The sequence below is a fragment of the Quercus lobata genome, chromosome 10 (genome assembly GCF_001633185.2).
Source record: "Quercus lobata isolate SW786 chromosome 10, ValleyOak3.0 Primary Assembly, whole genome shotgun sequence".
Classification (NCBI taxonomy): Eukaryota; Viridiplantae; Streptophyta; class Magnoliopsida; order Fagales; family Fagaceae; genus Quercus; species Quercus lobata.
Genome location: NC_044913.1, coordinates 17,094,473 through 17,112,160, shown reverse-complemented (window position 1 = coordinate 17,112,160; position 17,688 = coordinate 17,094,473). Strand labels below are relative to the sequence as shown.

Sequence of the window (17,688 nt, the reverse complement as noted above, 5' to 3'; positions counted from 1 at the left end):
GAGCAGTTGAAGTAGAAGTACCCTCAGTTTTAACCTTTAAATCAGAAAGCATTTTTTCAACAATTTCAAGAGTCTTGGACTGAGAAGTTTTAAACACAACTTTTTCTCTTTGACTGGGTAAATCAATCAAAGGTTTCTCAGTTTTAACAGAAACAGATTTTTCAAAAACAGGTCTTTCAGAAACAGGTTTTTCAACAATTTTTTCTTCAATACGGTTAAGCTGTTGACCAATAATATGCAAAGATTGATTAGTAAAATTGTTTTGTTCAATAAGACTAATAATAGGAGTTTGATCGTCAGCAATTTTGAAAGGGGAGGCTTTCACTTCTTCTTTTGTCACTTCATCTTTCTTAGTAGTTATCAAAATTGAGTCAAGAGGAGGATGACTAGACCTAATAATGGTTTTATCAATTTTAACAAAATTTGATTTCTTTATCACATTTAAATGTTGTTTTGAAACCTCATTATTTGAAACATAATGGTTTTCAAGAAAATCAAAAAACAAGATACGTTTTTTCAATTGATTCATCTTTTCCAACCATTTTCTTTTAACACGGTCTTTTTCAGACTGAGCAAAATTATTTTGGAAATATTTTCTTTTGGTTTTGTTTTTTGTAAGCATAAATTCATCATACAAAGAGACCAAATCAACTTCAAAATGTTCATCCAAAATAGTCAAAACTCGTAATTGATTTTGGTAAACAGGAGGATTTTCAATAGAAGGAGAATCAAAGTCAGATGGAGTAACAGAAACAGAGTCTTCTTCATCATTAACAGCAACATTGTCATAAGGAGAGGAAGATTCAGGTTTAGTAGAATAGTAAACAGAGCTAACTTGAGATTTATCACTTGAAATACCTTTTAGCTTTAAATCAGAGGATTTTTCCAAATTCTTTTTCAAAAATTCATTGATCTCTAGATCTCTTTTTGAAATACTTTTAGATCCAGCAAAGGAATGTCTTCCTTCGTTGATTCTCAAAGGTGGATTATTTTGAAAACTTATTTTAACAGTACCATCAAGATATTGTTGAATATGGGTGAGATCAAGTTCATCAAAAATGGGTTTAGCAGGAGGGGTTTCTTGTTCTAACAACCAATCATTAGGGAGTTTAATATCTTGCCATTGAATCATTTTTGGAACTTGGATTTTAGCATCAGGAGTTGAACATTGAATTAACATGGTTTTACCCGAAGGTTCTCTAGGAATCATAGCACAAGGATTCATTTGAGTACCCATAAGTTTATAATAAATGCGATAGATCAAAGCAAAAGGCTTACTGCCCCCTTCCATGTGATAACCAGATGAAGCAATATTCAATGTCAAAGCTTTAACAATATTAGGATCATCCAAATGTAAGTGTTTGGAACTCCTGAAATTGAATATTGGATGATCCTAATATATATATATATATATATATATATATATATATATATCTGTGTGAAATACAAGTCAAATATGACTTCTAGCTAGTCTACGGTATCCATATTTTGTAGGATTGGATTAGGGACTTGACCAAAAAAATATATAGATATCTTAAGGATTATAGATTATAATGCCATTAGTGAATGTGATCATTCTTCCTTATGCAAAGCGGTTTTAAAAAAAGTGCATGTAATTGAATACACAAACCATAACATTAATTACTTCATTTCATGACCAACTCTTGGAAACTACAAAGAAAATTATTCCATATAGATATTGGAGCAACAATAATAGCATTTGCTGAACAGAAACAATTTCTTAATTTGATTATATACTATCCCTCTGGGGATGGGGCAATAGCAGAGGTTGGGGAATGAGCATGTGCAGACTTTGGGGAATGAGCATGAGCAGACTTTGGGGAAGGAGCAATAGCTGCAGGCGCTGGGGAGGGTGCGCCACCATCCATTAATCCAAGTTTCTTGATGAGCTCTTTAGCAACTAACTCATTGGCACTATCTGTTGGGTGATACTCATCCCAAAACACATACTTGCTTCTATCTTTGCACAATGTTGATGCAGGAACACATGTGAGAGCTGGTCGAATATTGTAAAAGGAGCAACATGGATCTTTTGAGTTATTGAATCCTGCAAGCATCAAATTCATTGCAATGTTTAATATGCATAGATACTAAAAAAATAAAAAATAAAAACCAAGCTCAAAGGAAGTGCGTGAAAATAAGTTTAAATGTTTCAATGTCAATATAACTACGTACCATATTTGTGTGGATTGGTAATCAAGTCATTGACAACATCATAATTATCTCCAAATCTGTAAGTTGCATTAGGAAGTGTTTTGGTTAAACTATCTAAAACCTTGCTTGATCCTTGATTGAAGCTGAGAGCCAGTTTGTTTGCTCTTTCCTGACAATTCCCAGTTGAACTGAGGACTCTTTGGAGTGGAATGCAACCCATTGGACCTAGCCCAAAAACCATCAGCTGTCGAGCTCCTAAGCCATGCAAAATCTATACCCAAAAAAAAAAAATTCCAGCTAAATATAAATTTAAAGGAAGAAAGAGAAGAAGAAGATTGACAATTTTTAGTTAATTAATTAACCTTAAGTTGTGCTTTGAGTGTCTCCATTAAATACTCAATGAAAGTCTGGTCATTGTAAGTGTACGAATCCGAGTAAACTGGCATCAAGTAGTTGTTGATGAAATCATTGCTCCCTAAGGCAACCACATATCTAGATTCTTGGAAGAACCTGTCTGCTGCTGCCTTTCCAATTTTGGCTTGAATCAGTTCAACTGTCCCTTGAAAAAGCTCAATTTGCTTATAAAGAGAGAACCTTTGTATCTGCAAGACACCAAAAAATTTCAGTCTAGCTTGGATCATATTTTGTTGTTCACGAGATAAGAGGGAGAACACAACTACACAAGGAGTATGAATTGTAAATGGTTACAACTTACAAATAGGCTGCCAGTTTCATTCAGAATCCCACCACCTCCTGAGGCATAATTGACTCCATTTTGCAATATTATGTCTTCTGTTAAAGATGGATCCAGAAAGGCTGGTGGCCTTGTGAGGCCAGTGATATCACCTGATCAATATGCACAAGTTAGTGTTATTTGCATATCAAGTTTTTCTAGCATAGTGATACAAAACAAGATCATCTCCATTTCACAGTCAAGATTTCAATTCTTGAATCTAACTAGATACAAACTATCATGTCATTTAAAATTTTAAATGGCGTAGCGCTAGATGCATATACATTTAAATTTGTAATATCTAATTTGCACCATAAAATGGATCTATCACAAATGTTGAGACTGCATGTGCATAAAGTACGTACCTATTATATCAGCCACTGTGCGTCCATTACTGAACCTCCCATTAGGCAATCCATTGCCAAAATCAATACCGTACCATGGCAAGCTTGCCTGAGCCAAGCTCCTGCTTAGGTACTTGTTGTTTCCAACGTCTGAGAGGGAGTCTCCAAATATGAACTGCACTGTCTTGCAATTGCATCCATCAATGGCAATTCCTAGGACAGTCACAAATATTGTTAGTACCCCCAAGAAGTTCATGTTTGATAAATTGCAGCTATTTTCTCAATGCCTAGCTCCAAGTTATGTTTTAGTGAAATGGGGTTTTAGGATACGAATTAAGAACATTTGGGTTGGGGTTTTAAACATATGGAGAAGTGTAAAATCCTAGTAGAGAAGCAACGTAACAAAGAGGATGTGTTTGATAAACCAACCGTGGGTGATTCTAACCTACTTCAACTACCATGATTTTGTTGCAACGATATGAGTCCAAAAACAATATAAAATTTTGTACAAATATTATATGTTAGATTGTTAGAGGAATACCATAATGTTTCGTGTGGTTAAGGAGCGCGTGGGAATGAAAATTATGAAATATACACATGGAAAAAAAGTGGGTGAGGCTCAGATTTTCAATATTTGCGTGGTCTAATGTTTGATTTTGTGAGTTCACCTACTATAGGAGATTACTTTAATGTTGTGCATGAAGAATTTAGAGGCGTATTGTTTTCACAATGTTGGGGGCAACCATATATGTTGTAACAATTGTAAAACAATTATATTGTTTAATTTGTTGGACATTCTCGGTTTGTATGGGTAAGGAAATTTTGTACCCATTCTTTGCAGCTTGCTTTTGTGGTTTAAATATCGGTAAGCTGTGTAATTGAAGAATTCACAACCATGTGAGGTACCTGATATTGTAAATATGCCTAGACTTGTTCTAGTGAAGGACCATTTGGTTGGCGATTTGCATGAAAAACGAACTTTCCAGAACATGTTTTAATAAAATGAGTTTGGGAAACTTGTTATTTGCAATCTTCCAGAAATTTTTAACTTATATTTAAAGCCAAAAAATAAAATATTGCAAATTGTAAGATAAACCAGTCAACTTGAAAACCTTCTAGTCTTCTGCTAGTCTTTTACTTTTACTTTGTTTAATAAGAGAAAACAAACTAGTTCTCACATTCTACAAGTCCATTGGGCTTGAGGTGATTAAAGTTCGAGGAAGAGGAAATTGTTATGAACGACTAGCAGGCTTTTGCTATTGATGTGGTCAAATGGGCCACAACAAAAAGGAATGCCCAGAACTGCCATAACATCGTTTTGTGTATCAAATGAGATGCGTAAGCAAAAACCACAAGCGGCCCAACAGAAATGGACACCGAAATGAAGAAGCACAGAGGTGGTTATAAGGATCCTATCACCTTAGTTTTGGCTGGAAGAATTTGAGAATTTAAAAGGTAATGGAGGCAGGTCAAAGGCATGAAACGAAAGAGATGGGCCCATTGAAATTGGTTAATTGATTAGAGAGATTGAACCCATGGAAACAACAAGCATCAAAGGAAGCCTAATAAAGCAAATGAGAATAGTGCATCAATTAAAATTTTAAAAAATGTCTAAGTGTTACGTAAAGAAATGAAATCTAGGGAAGCCCAGTAGTAAGGATGTTACTACTATGAAGTCACTCCGGTCGTTCTGCCTACCAATTTTTGCTCATTAAAAAAAAAAATATATATATATATATATATATATAACTCAGCATCTATATTTTATTAGAATTCATTTCAATTATCTAAATTTACTTTCATTTATTTCAGTTATTGAAATTTCAAATTTATTCATTTAAGGAATCTTCATCAACTTCTATTAAATATTACAATTAATTGTCTAGATTTTGAATTTTTTTTTCTTCAAATTATTATTATTTTTTAAGTCCAATTAATGATTGAAAAACCTTTTTTAGAATTTTTTTTTAGAATTTTTTAAGTTTAACAGAAGTAAATAAAAAGACCTTAATTAAATAAACTTGAAATTTAGAGAATTGAAATGAATGAGAAAAAAAAAAATTAGAGCACATAAATAAATTTGTGAAACTTAGAGCACTGGCATTAGGTGTGCCAAATGCTAAATTTTTAGCATTTGGCACAACAAACACCAAAAAACCTTCCACATTAGATGTTCTAAATGCTAAAAAATTTGGCTTTCATGAACAGTACAATTCTAAATTTGGAACTGTATGGATGGAAATTGTAAAAAAAAAAAAATTGGGTTATTTTATTCTACTTCTCTCTCTCTCTCTCTCTCCAGTCTGATTTTCTCTCAGCCTTTCTTGCTCTCTAATTCTCACTCACAACCTCTCCTCGCTTCCTTTCTCACTCACTCACAACTTCTCTTCCTCTCTCTAGATGTGGATTGGTGGGTTATAGTAAGGTGGATCAGTGAGTTGTGTCAAGGTGGATTAGTGGTGGGGGAACCTAGCCACTGAGTCAACAAAACGCATAAACTCAGCTATAATATCTTCATTTTAGTTGATTTTTGGTGGTGGTTGGTGAGCTGTTGGTGGCGGGGGCTAGGTTGTGGGTCTGTTTAGGTTTGATTTTATGGGTTGTGGGTGGTGGCTATGGCTTGTCTATGGTAGTTCTGGCAATGGAAATGGCTCGAGTATGGTGGTTGGTGATCTTTGTGTCTAATTAATTGCATGTGTTTAAAGGCTATTGTGGTGGTGGTTATGGTGTTTGATTTTTTTTTTTTTTTTTAAATACAATATACAAATTTTACTCTAATTTAATCTAAGTGTATATGTTTGTTCATGTTTGATTTATGGGTTATGGTTGATGTTTATATTATTTTAATGGTTTGATAATATTATATTAATTTGTTGAATGTTAAAATCGAATATATGATGTAGAGTGTATTGTAAAATGGTATGGTAAAATAAATAAAGTATATTTTGATGTAGTAAAATGACATTTGGTATAGCACAACTCGAGTGCTCATAGAAAATAAATTTTGCACCCATATATATTTTTCCATACTTTTTTACCCACACATATTTCTACAAAATTTAAATCACATTACTAGAAATTTCTCAGTAATTACCCTTCAAAAACAATATTGTTTAGTCAAAGAAAAGGATGCAAATCTAGATATTTGACAAACATATACGTATGTTAAATGAAGAGTAGATGGTAGTTGGGGTGGTAGTGAAAGTGGTGGTGAGTAAAGGGCTGATAATGAATTAAAAACCATGCCAAACCGCTCAATTAAGTTTTGATTTGTACATCATTGGGCAGATCTTTGATAAACATGGTTGTCAACTCATCAGATTCATGGTCCCTCTTGTACGTACGTCACTGTGAGAATAGTACCACAAACACAAATGTTTGAAAGTTGAAACTCCAAAAATGACGTGTGGAAATCTCATTGGTAGCATGTGGGATACCCAGAGGACCCCTACTAAAATCCAAACCAAAACAAACGTGGCTTAAACTCAACCACCTTGCGATCAAAAAAAAAACTCACGAAAACACCGTCACACCAAAACCAAAAGTGACCCGAAAAATCTATCCCATTATCCACATCCAATCCCAACCGTCCATTCCCAACATCCAACGTCCCACATTTCCTTATATCCCAAACCATATCCACCATCAAAAAACAAAAATCGCACACGCTGTCCTAAACTCTTAACTGACTTTCAGTCCTAAACTCAAAACTCTCACAGCTCCCTAGTTCAGCTCCAACCAAAAATGGCTTCCATTGCTCTCAAATCCTTTGTGGGACTCCGCCAACAAGTCTCAACAGAGAAACCCCATTACTTCTTCACTTCCCAATCCCAAACAAGACCACCCAGAAAGCTCAAACTCCAAGTCTTGGCCTCCAAATCAAGCCCCAGACTCACCAACCGTAACCTCAGAGTGGCAGTGATCGGTGGTGGCCCAGCTGGTGGCGCAGCCGCTGAGACTCTAGCCAAAGGTGGCATAGAGACTTACCTCATAGAGCGCAAAATGGACAACTGCAAACCCTGCGGTGGAGCTATCCCACTCTGCATGGTGGGTGAGTTTGATTTACCATTGGACATCATTGACCGCCGTGTCACCAAGATGAAGATGATCTCTCCCTCAAACGTGGCTGTGGATATTGGGCAGACACTGAAGCCCCATGAGTACATTGGCATGGTGAGGCGTGAGGTTTTGGACGCGTACTTGAGGGAAAGAGCTAAGGATAATGGTGCTGAGGTTATCAATGGGCTGTTTTTGAAGATGGATGTGCCTAAAGATGGGGTTTCACCTTATGTTTTGCATTATAATGGGTTCGATGGGAAGGTTGGTGGGGTTGGGGAGAAGAGGACTTTGGAGGTGGATGCTGTGATTGGTGCTGATGGGGCCAATTCTCGTGTCGCTAAGGCCATTGATGCTGGTGATTATGACTACGCCATTGCGTTTCAGGTAAATTAATGTTTAGTTTACATAATTCAGGTTTGTAATGTTACTATTATGTGCTTGGTATAATATACTTTATTACATGATTGTGGCCCCAGCTTCAATATATTATTACTTCTAGTAATTGAATATTGTTTAAAATACTTATAACATGTGTATCATCGTTAAGAGTTTATAGATATGTTTGATGCCAAAACATATCAAATTTGGGATGTATCAATTAAATTGTGTTCGGTTTTAGCCAGGTTCAGAAGCTACTCAAATAGTAGATGACAGTATCAATTACACTTAAACAAATTTATGAGTGAAACATTTTTAATTGGAAAGTAGACATACAGGTTTCAAAAGGGACTCAAAATTTGACCCGATTTTTAGAAATGGACACAAATTTGACCCAATTTTCAGAAATGGAATTGTTGCTTACTAAACAAATACTTACATTGTAATACTTCCCTGATTTCAAGATTTGTCTCTCTGATTGCAGGAGAGAATCAAAATCCCTGATGATAAAATGGCATATTATGAGGACCTTGCTGAGATGTATGTTGGAGATGATGTCTCGCCCGACTTCTATGGTTGGGTCTTCCCCAAGTGTGATCACGTGGCTGTTGGCACTGGCACGGTGACCCACAAAGGAGACATCAAGAAGTTCCAACTAGCAACCAGGAAAAGAGCCAAGGACAAGATTTTGGGTGGCAAAATTATCCGAGTTGAGGCACACCCAATTCCAGAACACCCCCGGCCACGTAGATTGCTGGGAAGAGTAGCATTGGTTGGAGATGCAGCAGGGTACGTGACCAAATGCTCAGGTGAAGGTATCTATTTTGCAGCAAAGAGTGGGAGGATGTGTGCTGAGGCAATTGTTGAAGGGTCAGAGAATGGGAAGAGGATGGTAGATGAGAGGGATTTGAGGAAGTACTTGGAGAAGTGGGACAAGACTTACTGGCCAACTTACAAGGTCTTGGATGTGTTGCAAAAGGTGTTCTATAGGTCAAACCCGGCTAGGGAAGCGTTTGTTGAGATGTGCGCGGACGAGTATGTGCAGAAGATGACCTTTGATAGCTACTTGTACAAAACAGTGGCACCTGGGAATCCTTTGCAGGACTTGAAGTTGGCTGTGAACACAATTGGGAGCTTGGTGAGGGCTAATGCACTTAAGAAGGAGATGGACAAGCTTAGTGTATGAGAGAGCATTTTTAGTTAAATGTATGTATTTAATTCTTTCGTGCTTCTGAATGAGAGCAAGTTCTTTGCCGCTATCCAGGATAGTAAGCTGCATTCCATGTTTAACTTCAGAGATGTTTCATTAATTATGTAGTAATAGTCCTATCAAAAAAAAAAAAAAAATTATGTAGTAATAGTGACATAGAAAGTGCATCAATGTAATGCTCTTTGTGTTCTATAGACTTATAGCCTATAGGCAACATGAATATTATGAATGCCAATGAATTGCAAGTGCCTGTTACCTTATTCTATCTATGCTTTTCTTTAGCTCTTATGTATATCTGAAAAGCATGCTGTTGCTGGCTGGCTGGCAGTGGCAGCTCTCTGTTTTAGTAAAGAGGGCAGCATGATATGTCGATTGGCAGCTCTGTTTTGATAAACAGGGCCTGTTTGTTAGTTTTTGTCATAGATAAGGTGTCTATGTTATGCTTCTGTTTTGTTAATTCTTTTTCAATAGTTGCAACCATGTCTAATATATTTGGCACCAAAATTTTATCTGCTTCCTTTTACTTAAACCACTTTTTGTCTTACTTCTTACCAAATAAACTAGGTTTTTTTTTTTTTTTTTTTAATTTAATTTATTTTTTTTTTTAAAGGCAATTCTTTTTGTCTCATCTTTTAGCAAACAAGTTATTGAAAATATCGGTATGCCAAATTCATTTTTGTAGGGGGTTGGGACTACAACCCAATATGAGTACAAATTGTCCAAAAAAACTGTCTGACTACCAAAAAAACTTATTTCCCATGCTGTATAAATTAAATATTGCAAGCTCTGCACTGTAACTCTTTCATTTTTCACTCTTCTTCTTCTCCATTGATTTTCTGACTTGATCATCAAAGTTGCCTTGTCCACCCCTCCGAGTGGTCTTGGTTGGTATGAGATCTTCTTCTTCAAGAAGTGGCCAATTCGGTCTGGAAGGTCCATCATAATTCGGTTGGAGTTGAAGTTGAAGTTCTTACTATGATGTCTCTCAACTTTCATCCACCAACCAAAGTGAACAAAATAAGAGAAAGAATTGGTGCCCCGAACCCCTAGGTAGTGCTCAAGAGCCAAGCACCACTAACAACAATGTAAAAATAAAATAAATGGTGCCCCTAGGTAGCGCTCAAGAGCCAAGCAACACTAACAACAGTGTAAAAATAAGAGAAAGAAACGGTGCCCCAAACCCCTGGGTAGTGCTCAAGAGCCAAGCAACGCTAACAACAATGTCCCTTTACGAGCATTGTGGGCTATGTGGAATGGATCAATTTATTAAAACAATGGGTCAATAAGTTTTAAGAATGCACCCATTTTAGTTTTTACTTCTTCAATGAAATTGTCTAATCCCTTACCACAATATGTGCTTCTAACTATTCTTCTACTTAGATACAAGCGTTGACAAGGGTAAAAAAGCAATGAGTAAGAAAAAAGAGATGAAGGAAGATTGCAGACTCATGAATAATCTAAAACCACAAACAATATATATATATATATATATATATATATATATTGAAAATCAGCTTTGTAAATTTTTTTTTTTTTTTTTTTTTTTGAGAAGAAGCTTTGTAAAAGTTATTGCAAAGCTTCCATTATTATATATATAAAGCTTTCATTTCAATATATATATATATATATATATATGAAGCACTTTTTGTGCCACATCATTAACATCCTTTCTTATTTTTTAGTTTTTGTAATTTTTTACATTGTTCAACCTTTCATCTTCTTTAATTATTGTCCTTTTAGTTCATTTTTTCATCTCCTCCAATCATTATCTTCTTAAATTTTTTATTTGATTTCCTTTATATATTTTTAAATTTCGCCTTTATAACTTTTAAAATTCGACCGTTTCACTTTTTTCAACATTTCATATACTTTTATCCTAACTCTTCCATCTTAATTTTTTTTATAAATTTCTTTTTACTTCATTTCCACCTCTCTCCCATATTCCTTCCATGTTGTTCATGGTAAAAAGGGTCAATACTCTCTCTCTCTCTCCAACTTTGTTTCTTTTTTGGTGAATTTTTTTATTGTTTCTACTATTTTTTTTTTCCATAATGGTTATTTTTTTATTGTTGATTTAATTGTTTCTCTTTTTGGAAACTTTGTATCGACTTTTATGTATATTTATTAGGTATTTTGTTATTCCAATTCCCAATCATTTTTTTTTTCTTTATCATATTTGTTTGAATTGATTTAGGTTTATAATTAGTTGTTTTGCAAGTTAGAATTTGATTTTTTTTTTTTTTTTAGTGATCCATTTAGATGTTAATCTATTAAACTTAATTAAGTTTTTTTTTAAAATCCTTTTGGGTAGGCAAAATTGTAGTTTTTGAAGAGAAAGTACTCTTAATAGTTTTATTAGAAGTATTCTATAGTGTCACTTATTTAGATAAAAGCAAATTTTAGTCAAACAAAAATAATTAGATGAGTGACATTTTTTTTAATTGTATTATTATTATTATTATTATTATTATTATTATTATTATTGTGGGGCCCAAATGATTTATGGGCCAGGCCCATCTACCCGGGGAGAATCTGAAGGCCCAAGCCGAGGAGGGCTACGGCCCAAGCTCGACGAAATAGCCTATGGATACCGCCGAGGACAGCTCAGTCCTCGGCAGACCCAAAGTCCCCCCTAAAAGAAGGGTAAAAACAGTATAGGACTGAAACTAGGAAGAAAGATCTAAAATATCCAGGGAAAACTGCCCTTACTGCCATTCAATGCTCTGAACCTGACAGAGCCGCATTCTTTGGCTTTTACAACCACCCCCAACGACTTTGAATATGGGCTGATGGGACAAGTATCAATCTTGGAAAGGTTGACCCTATACGTGGACGAAGGACAATGAATGCAGGCGAATATAAAAGGAAAAAACAAGTAACCTAAGAGGGGGGGTTGGGAAAAGTGGCCAAAAACCAGAGCCTCTCAGCCCACCTCCAAGAGAAAGACTCCAGGAGTGAAGGAAAACTTAAACTTGTACGAACACCGCGAAAAACCCACTGCCTGTCAACCAGGGCCTAGCCTTCCAAACCCACGCTCTACAAATGATATTGTTAGGGGCCTTTTTACGTGCGAACCCGACACTGTTACGGTCCACCACGAATCACGTCCTTACAATTATTATTATATAGTGACGCATATAGAAACTTAATTATGAGATTTTGCTAATAGTTGTTTCTTTAATAATCTTTTTGGGTGGGAAAATTTGTCGTTTCTACAGAGAAAATAATACTAATAGATTATCAACAATAAATTGTTTTTCTAATTAGTCAAATTAATCATTGTTAAGCGATGATTGATATGACATTTTGTTTGTTTGCAAAGCATCTTCATATGGATATGCTTTTATTCGGTATATTTTTATGGATGTATTGAGATAAGCATTGTTTTAAAGAAGATAGATCATATCATACTTTGTATACTTCAAGAGAGATAGACTGATTTAGGGTTAAGGATAACATTCAAATAGAAGGCTACATGTTGAAATTTTGAACGGTGGAAAAGCTATTTTTCTCATTCTTTTCTAACTATCAAGATTGGAAAAACTTAATCCACACTATATTCTATCACAAGCAAATTGGCTCATAATATGAGTAGATGAAAATGTTAATATTAAAAGAAAGAAAGAAAATATACATAATTTTTATCTATAGAGAGCACAAAAGTCATTACTTAAAAAATATTAATAAAGTAATATAACATTGTTTATTTTAGGGGGAAAAAAAAGATCCTTGCCCTTTGTTTACAAACCCTTTATTGGTTTTGGTAAACGGTTATATAAAGAAAATTTTCTTAATTAATAGTTTAATACATCTAAAATAAAATTCTCCTATGAGTAAAACATTTCGTTACAAATTATTAGTTATAATTATATAATTTTATGAATATTTTAGAAATGAAATTATATATTATATTTCATTACAAAATAATTATATATTGCGCGAGATTGCGACTAGTTGTCGAATAATATTTATTTCATAATTGTTTGTTACAAGTGGAAGTGGAACAAAAGAGAACACAAGTAGGCTTGATTTTAGTTATGAATTAATTTGGGCATAATCTATTCTCAAAAGGTGAGTCACTCTGGTTTATAAGAATTCACTCATCATTCTTTGGCTTATCTTGCAATCTTAAAAGGTTTCATAATGTGTGGATTTCAATTAGCTCAACTGGTAAAATCTCTGATAGTTGAATAAGAGACTGGAGGTTTAGTCCCTGCCTACACTAAAAATCAATTGGTATCTTGATTTGATGATAAAGAGTTATTATCAGGAGCGTGCGTTATAGGTTGAAACTATCTTAAAAAAAAAAAAAAAAAAAAAAGGGTTCCATAGTGTTTTTTTATTTTATTTTTATAATTTAATAATTACAAGAGGAAGATTTGAACATGTTTTCATTTAATACACTATAATATGTTAGTTGAACTAAAATTTTTTTGGCAGGTTTGATGGTTCCTTTCTTGCCTTAATTGAAATGATTATATTTATAGATTGGTAGGTAACATGACTCCAAACTAACTCTCTTAATTCTTATGAATCTCAAAGGTTAGAACAAAAAACTATCCTTAAAAAAAATACAAACATAGATTAAAATAAGATTATCTTACCAAGAAAACAAAAATTGAAAAACTTATCAACTTTCATTGATCTGTTTTTTTAAGACTGAATCACAGCCGTTAAACTATTTTAAAAAAAAAAATTAAAACAAAAATAGAACTACCAAAAGAAAAGACAGAAAGATTGAATCACAGCCGTTAAAAAGCAGCTGCCAGGACTCACTAAAAGGGAAAACGCACATTTTTGGTAGATTCGATTCCTCACATTTTGGCGGTCCACTCTGGACACACAAAAGAAACATAAAACCAAAAAACAGAAGTAAAAAGATTTATGCCACGTTTTTACCAATATTTTTACGACAAATATGATCAATAAATTATTATTATTCTTAAATTTTTAATTTAAACATACTATTAAATAGTATATATTTTTTTATTTAACAATTACTTCAAATTTGTCGTAAAAATACTCTACAAATAAATGTCGTGTACGTAACCTTTCTCAAATAAAAATCAGTCAATCGTAGTTGTTTAAAAAGTTGGTGATTCATTCGAAGCTCCTAGGCGAAGTTTCCAAGCAAACAAACAAACATAAAAAGAAAAAAAAGTGTCACATAAAAATATCTCAACCATCATTTCATTTTCACTCACATAAAAAAAGTGTTAAAAAGTGTCTTATAAACCCCAAACCATTTTCATAAGTCTCAGAAACCTCTTTGCGTCCAAGTGAGTCTGAGATCTTAAGGTACACACGTATTCTGACTATTCTCTCTGTCTCTCAATTTCTTGAAATTTCCGATTCCTGTCATTTCATTGCCAAAGTTTTAGTCTTTATTATTATTTTTGATTTGTTAAGTTTAAAGCTACAAATTTTATAGTTTATTTCATATGGGGTATTTGTTTTTATTAATAGATCTGTTGAAATTTTGAGTATCTCACTATCTCTGGATCTGGGCATGTTAGTTGCGCTTTTCTCAAGTCAAATTCTTGTTTTTGAAAGAAAAAGTTTTGTGCTTTTGAAAACACTTTTGGATGGGATAGAATGAGGGAGAAGAATAGACTGGGACTAAGGCTTTGTTGTTTATGTTGATTTTGTTTTGGAAAAACTTTTTGAGGTTGCCAGTTAAGTAGTAGAGAAAGTAGGAGTGTGAATATGCCAACTGAACAGTGATGAATGTTATATGATTATTTCTTTTTTTTTTTATTTAGAAAGCAAGAATCTAATCTGGGTTTTGGGGTTGATTTGTTTTTTAAAATGAAGAAGGCATCGATGAAGAAAGATATTTCTTGGGTTTGGGGTTTTTTTTGGAGACCCATTTCAACTTTGATGTAATTTGATTAATTTCTACAATTATTTTAGTGATGGGGTCTCTTCTTTTATATGGTATATTAGGATTGTATTGAGGTTGTAGTGTCTTTTGCTGATCTTTTTTAAGCAAACACTAATATTGGATATGTCGTCCGGCTCTGAAATTCTGCAGCAAAATAGAATTTTTTGGCTATGACTTGGAGTGTATGGGCATGTTTGGTTTTGCTTTTGGAGGGGTTGAAAAGTAGGTTATAGCTCTTCTAGCTGAAATTGCCAAATGTTGACAATTTTGCTAAATAGCTTTCCAGAAATTTAATTCACTATTCACTATAATATACCGGACACTCAAAACACTTAAGAGCTTTTCAGTTACAACTCTATTTCACAGAACCTTTATTACTAAAGCTCTACTTCCTAGGGTAATAATACCAACAGGCATTGTGCATACTTTCTACCGATTTTCTCTTGTATAATTGTGGAGCATGAAGATTGCTGGCCCATATTGATAGCATAATGTTTGTTATTTTGCCATGTTGTCTAATTTCTATTTGAACTGAACCTCTATGTTTTGTAATGTTACGAGTTTAATTATTCTGTGTTTGAAAATTTGTATCACTTCTTAAAGCTTTCTTGTGAACTTAATCCACTTGTAAGTTATCAGGAGCTGGACTTGTCATTTGTTAAGTTTTCTTTAGTGAACTCTCAACTCAGAATACATTGGCTCTGCCTCTCTGGAGTTGCTACATTTAATATTTGTAGTTTTGATTGCTATGTTTACATTACGAATTGGTGGTATTGACACTCATTGAAAAAATTTATGGGCAGGAACTACAAAAATATTAACTGTAGTTTTGCAGAATACATATTTCTTTCATTTGAGGCTTAAGTTTTAGATTAGATCTGTTACTTATCAAAAGTTTTAGTCTTTTAGATTAGTTCTGTCTAAGCAAAATGGAATAGTTTTTAAGCTTGAGTGATGAAGTGATCTGACTTATTGCTAATGGATAAGGCTCTGAAATTCTTTCTGTTTTACAGTGTGTAAAATGGCGGCAACATCAGCAGCTACCCTTTCAATTGGAACAAATGTCTCCTGTGGCCGCAAAGTGGGCTCACTTTCTCAATCAAAGCCTTTTGGTGTGAGGTTCAATTCCCAAAACTCCCTAAAGAGTTTCAGTGGCCTTAAGGCTGCAACATCTGTGAGTTGTGAGTCAGATTCATCCTTCTTAGGCAAGGAAACTAGTGCTGCTCTTCGAGGATCTATTGCTTTGAAAGCCCAAAAAGAAAATCAGAGTTACCAGTATCACCTGCAGCCCCAGGCAGCATTCAAAGTGGCAATTCTTGGAGCTGCTGGAGGTATAGGTCAGCCCCTGGCACTTCTTATCAAGATGTCCCCATTAGTTTCTGCCTTGCACCTCTATGATGTAGCAAATGTTAAGGGAGTTGCCACTGATCTCAGTCACTGCAACACTCCTTCGCAAGTTCTGGATTTCTCCGGAGCTTCTGAATTAGGCAGTGCTTTGAAAGGTGTAGATGTTGTTGTTATACCTGCTGGAGTTCCAAGAAAGCCTGGTATGACTCGTGATGACCTCTTCAACATCAATGCTGGCATAGTTAAGAACTTGATTGAGGCTGTTGCTGATAACTGCCCTGACGCCTTCATTCACATTATCAGCAATCCAGTGAACTCAACAGTGCCAATTGCAGCGGAAATTCTGAAGCAGAAGGGTGTTTTTGATCCAAAGAAGCTCTTTGGTGTCTCTACATTGGATGTCGTGAGGGCTAACACATTTGTTGCTCAGAAGAAGAACTTAAAGCTGATTGATGTTGATGTTCCAGTTGTGGGAGGGCATGCCGGGATAACTATTCTACCTCTGCTTTCGAAGACAAAACCCTCAGTTAGCTTTACTGATGAAGAAGTTCAAGAGCTAACTGTTAGGATCCAAAATGCTGGGACAGAAGTCGTGGAGGCAAAAGCAGGTACTGGATCTGCTACATTATCAATGGCATATGCAGCAGCTAGATTTGTAGAGTCATCTATTCGTGCACTTGACGGAGATGGGGATGTATATGAGTGCTCATATGTTCAGTCAGATCTGACTGAGCTTCCATTCTTTGCATCAAGGATTAAGATTGGAAAGAAAGGGGTTGAAGCTTTCATTTCCTCTGACCTCCAAGGGTTGACTGAATATGAGCAGAAGGCTCTGGAAGCCCTTAAGCCAGAATTGAAGTCCAGCATTGAGAAGGGAATTGCATTTGCTAATAAGCAAGCAGTGGCTGCATAAATTTCAAGTGTTTGAAGTCCTTACCTCTTTACATCATACGCGTTAGAGAGATGTGACAGTGTCTCGTTATTTTTTGCTGATTTATAATTGGGTCAGTACTCTCAGTTTTGTAGAATGAAAACTTTTTGTTTCTTTTCACTATGTCAAATCCTTTCAGTAAGAAAGTTCAAGGTTGGGTATCTTGGTGTTGTAGATTCAAAGAATGTAATCATTCTTATTTGGAGCAGGTAGTAATTGACAGTTTTGGAATAACATGCCTGGTGCACTATATTGATCACCAGTAGAGATCTATCAATAGTTGGTGATGTGGCAAATCACAGTGCTTGTATTCATTTCAAAGAAGTTAAATTTAGTTTTGCAATAATTATCCTTCCGTTTAAAACTAGGTTTTGCCATATTAGAGGTTAGAGTGTGTACACATTTTACGGTTAAGTGAAAAATATATTCTTAGTTCCTCACTGGCACATGTTATAGGCTTGAATATATTGCTATTTTGTTATGGCAAGGCCTTTGTATAAATTATCAAATGACAAATGCCTGCGGCTCCCCTCCAAAGGGTGAACTTGGATTTGACCACCGGCTCATCATTTGGAATGAAACTGACCAACGCTAGAAGGCTTTTGTACAATTTGTCAAGAGCTCTGG

At 34.8% G+C, this 17,688-nt stretch overlaps 3 protein-coding genes across 3 annotated transcripts; 2 read left to right on the top strand and 1 right to left on the bottom strand.

Annotated features, from left to right (window-relative positions):
• Positions 1-1,616: 1,616 nt before the first annotated feature.
• LOC115965279 (GDSL esterase/lipase At1g74460) lies at positions 1,617-3,590 on the bottom strand. The gene is made up of 5 exons (XM_031084451.1): positions 3,274-3,590; positions 2,891-3,021; positions 2,538-2,777; positions 2,197-2,446; positions 1,617-2,068 (listed from the first exon to the last, which is right to left on the bottom strand). The coding sequence occupies exons 1-5, from the start codon at positions 3,506-3,508 to the stop codon at positions 1,758-1,760; spliced, it is 1,167 nt and encodes a 388-aa protein (XP_030940311.1). The 5' UTR covers positions 3,509-3,590; the 3' UTR covers positions 1,617-1,757.
• Positions 3,591-6,777: 3,187 nt separating this feature from the next.
• On the top strand, positions 6,778-9,159 carry LOC115963881 (geranylgeranyl diphosphate reductase, chloroplastic). Its single transcript, XM_031083101.1, has 2 exons — positions 6,778-7,695; positions 8,174-9,159. Exons 1-2 carry the CDS (start codon positions 6,997-6,999, stop codon positions 8,873-8,875), a joined length of 1,401 nt encoding a protein of 466 aa, XP_030938961.1. The 5' UTR covers positions 6,778-6,996; the 3' UTR covers positions 8,876-9,159.
• Positions 9,160-14,011: 4,852 nt separating this feature from the next.
• LOC115963820 (malate dehydrogenase, chloroplastic) lies at positions 14,012-17,407 on the top strand. The gene is made up of 2 exons (XM_031082996.1): positions 14,012-14,197; positions 15,797-17,407. The coding sequence occupies exon 2, from the start codon at positions 15,805-15,807 to the stop codon at positions 17,041-17,043; it is 1,239 nt and encodes a 412-aa protein (XP_030938856.1). The 5' UTR covers positions 14,012-14,197; positions 15,797-15,804; the 3' UTR covers positions 17,044-17,407.
• The last annotated feature ends 281 nt before the right edge of the window (positions 17,408-17,688 follow it).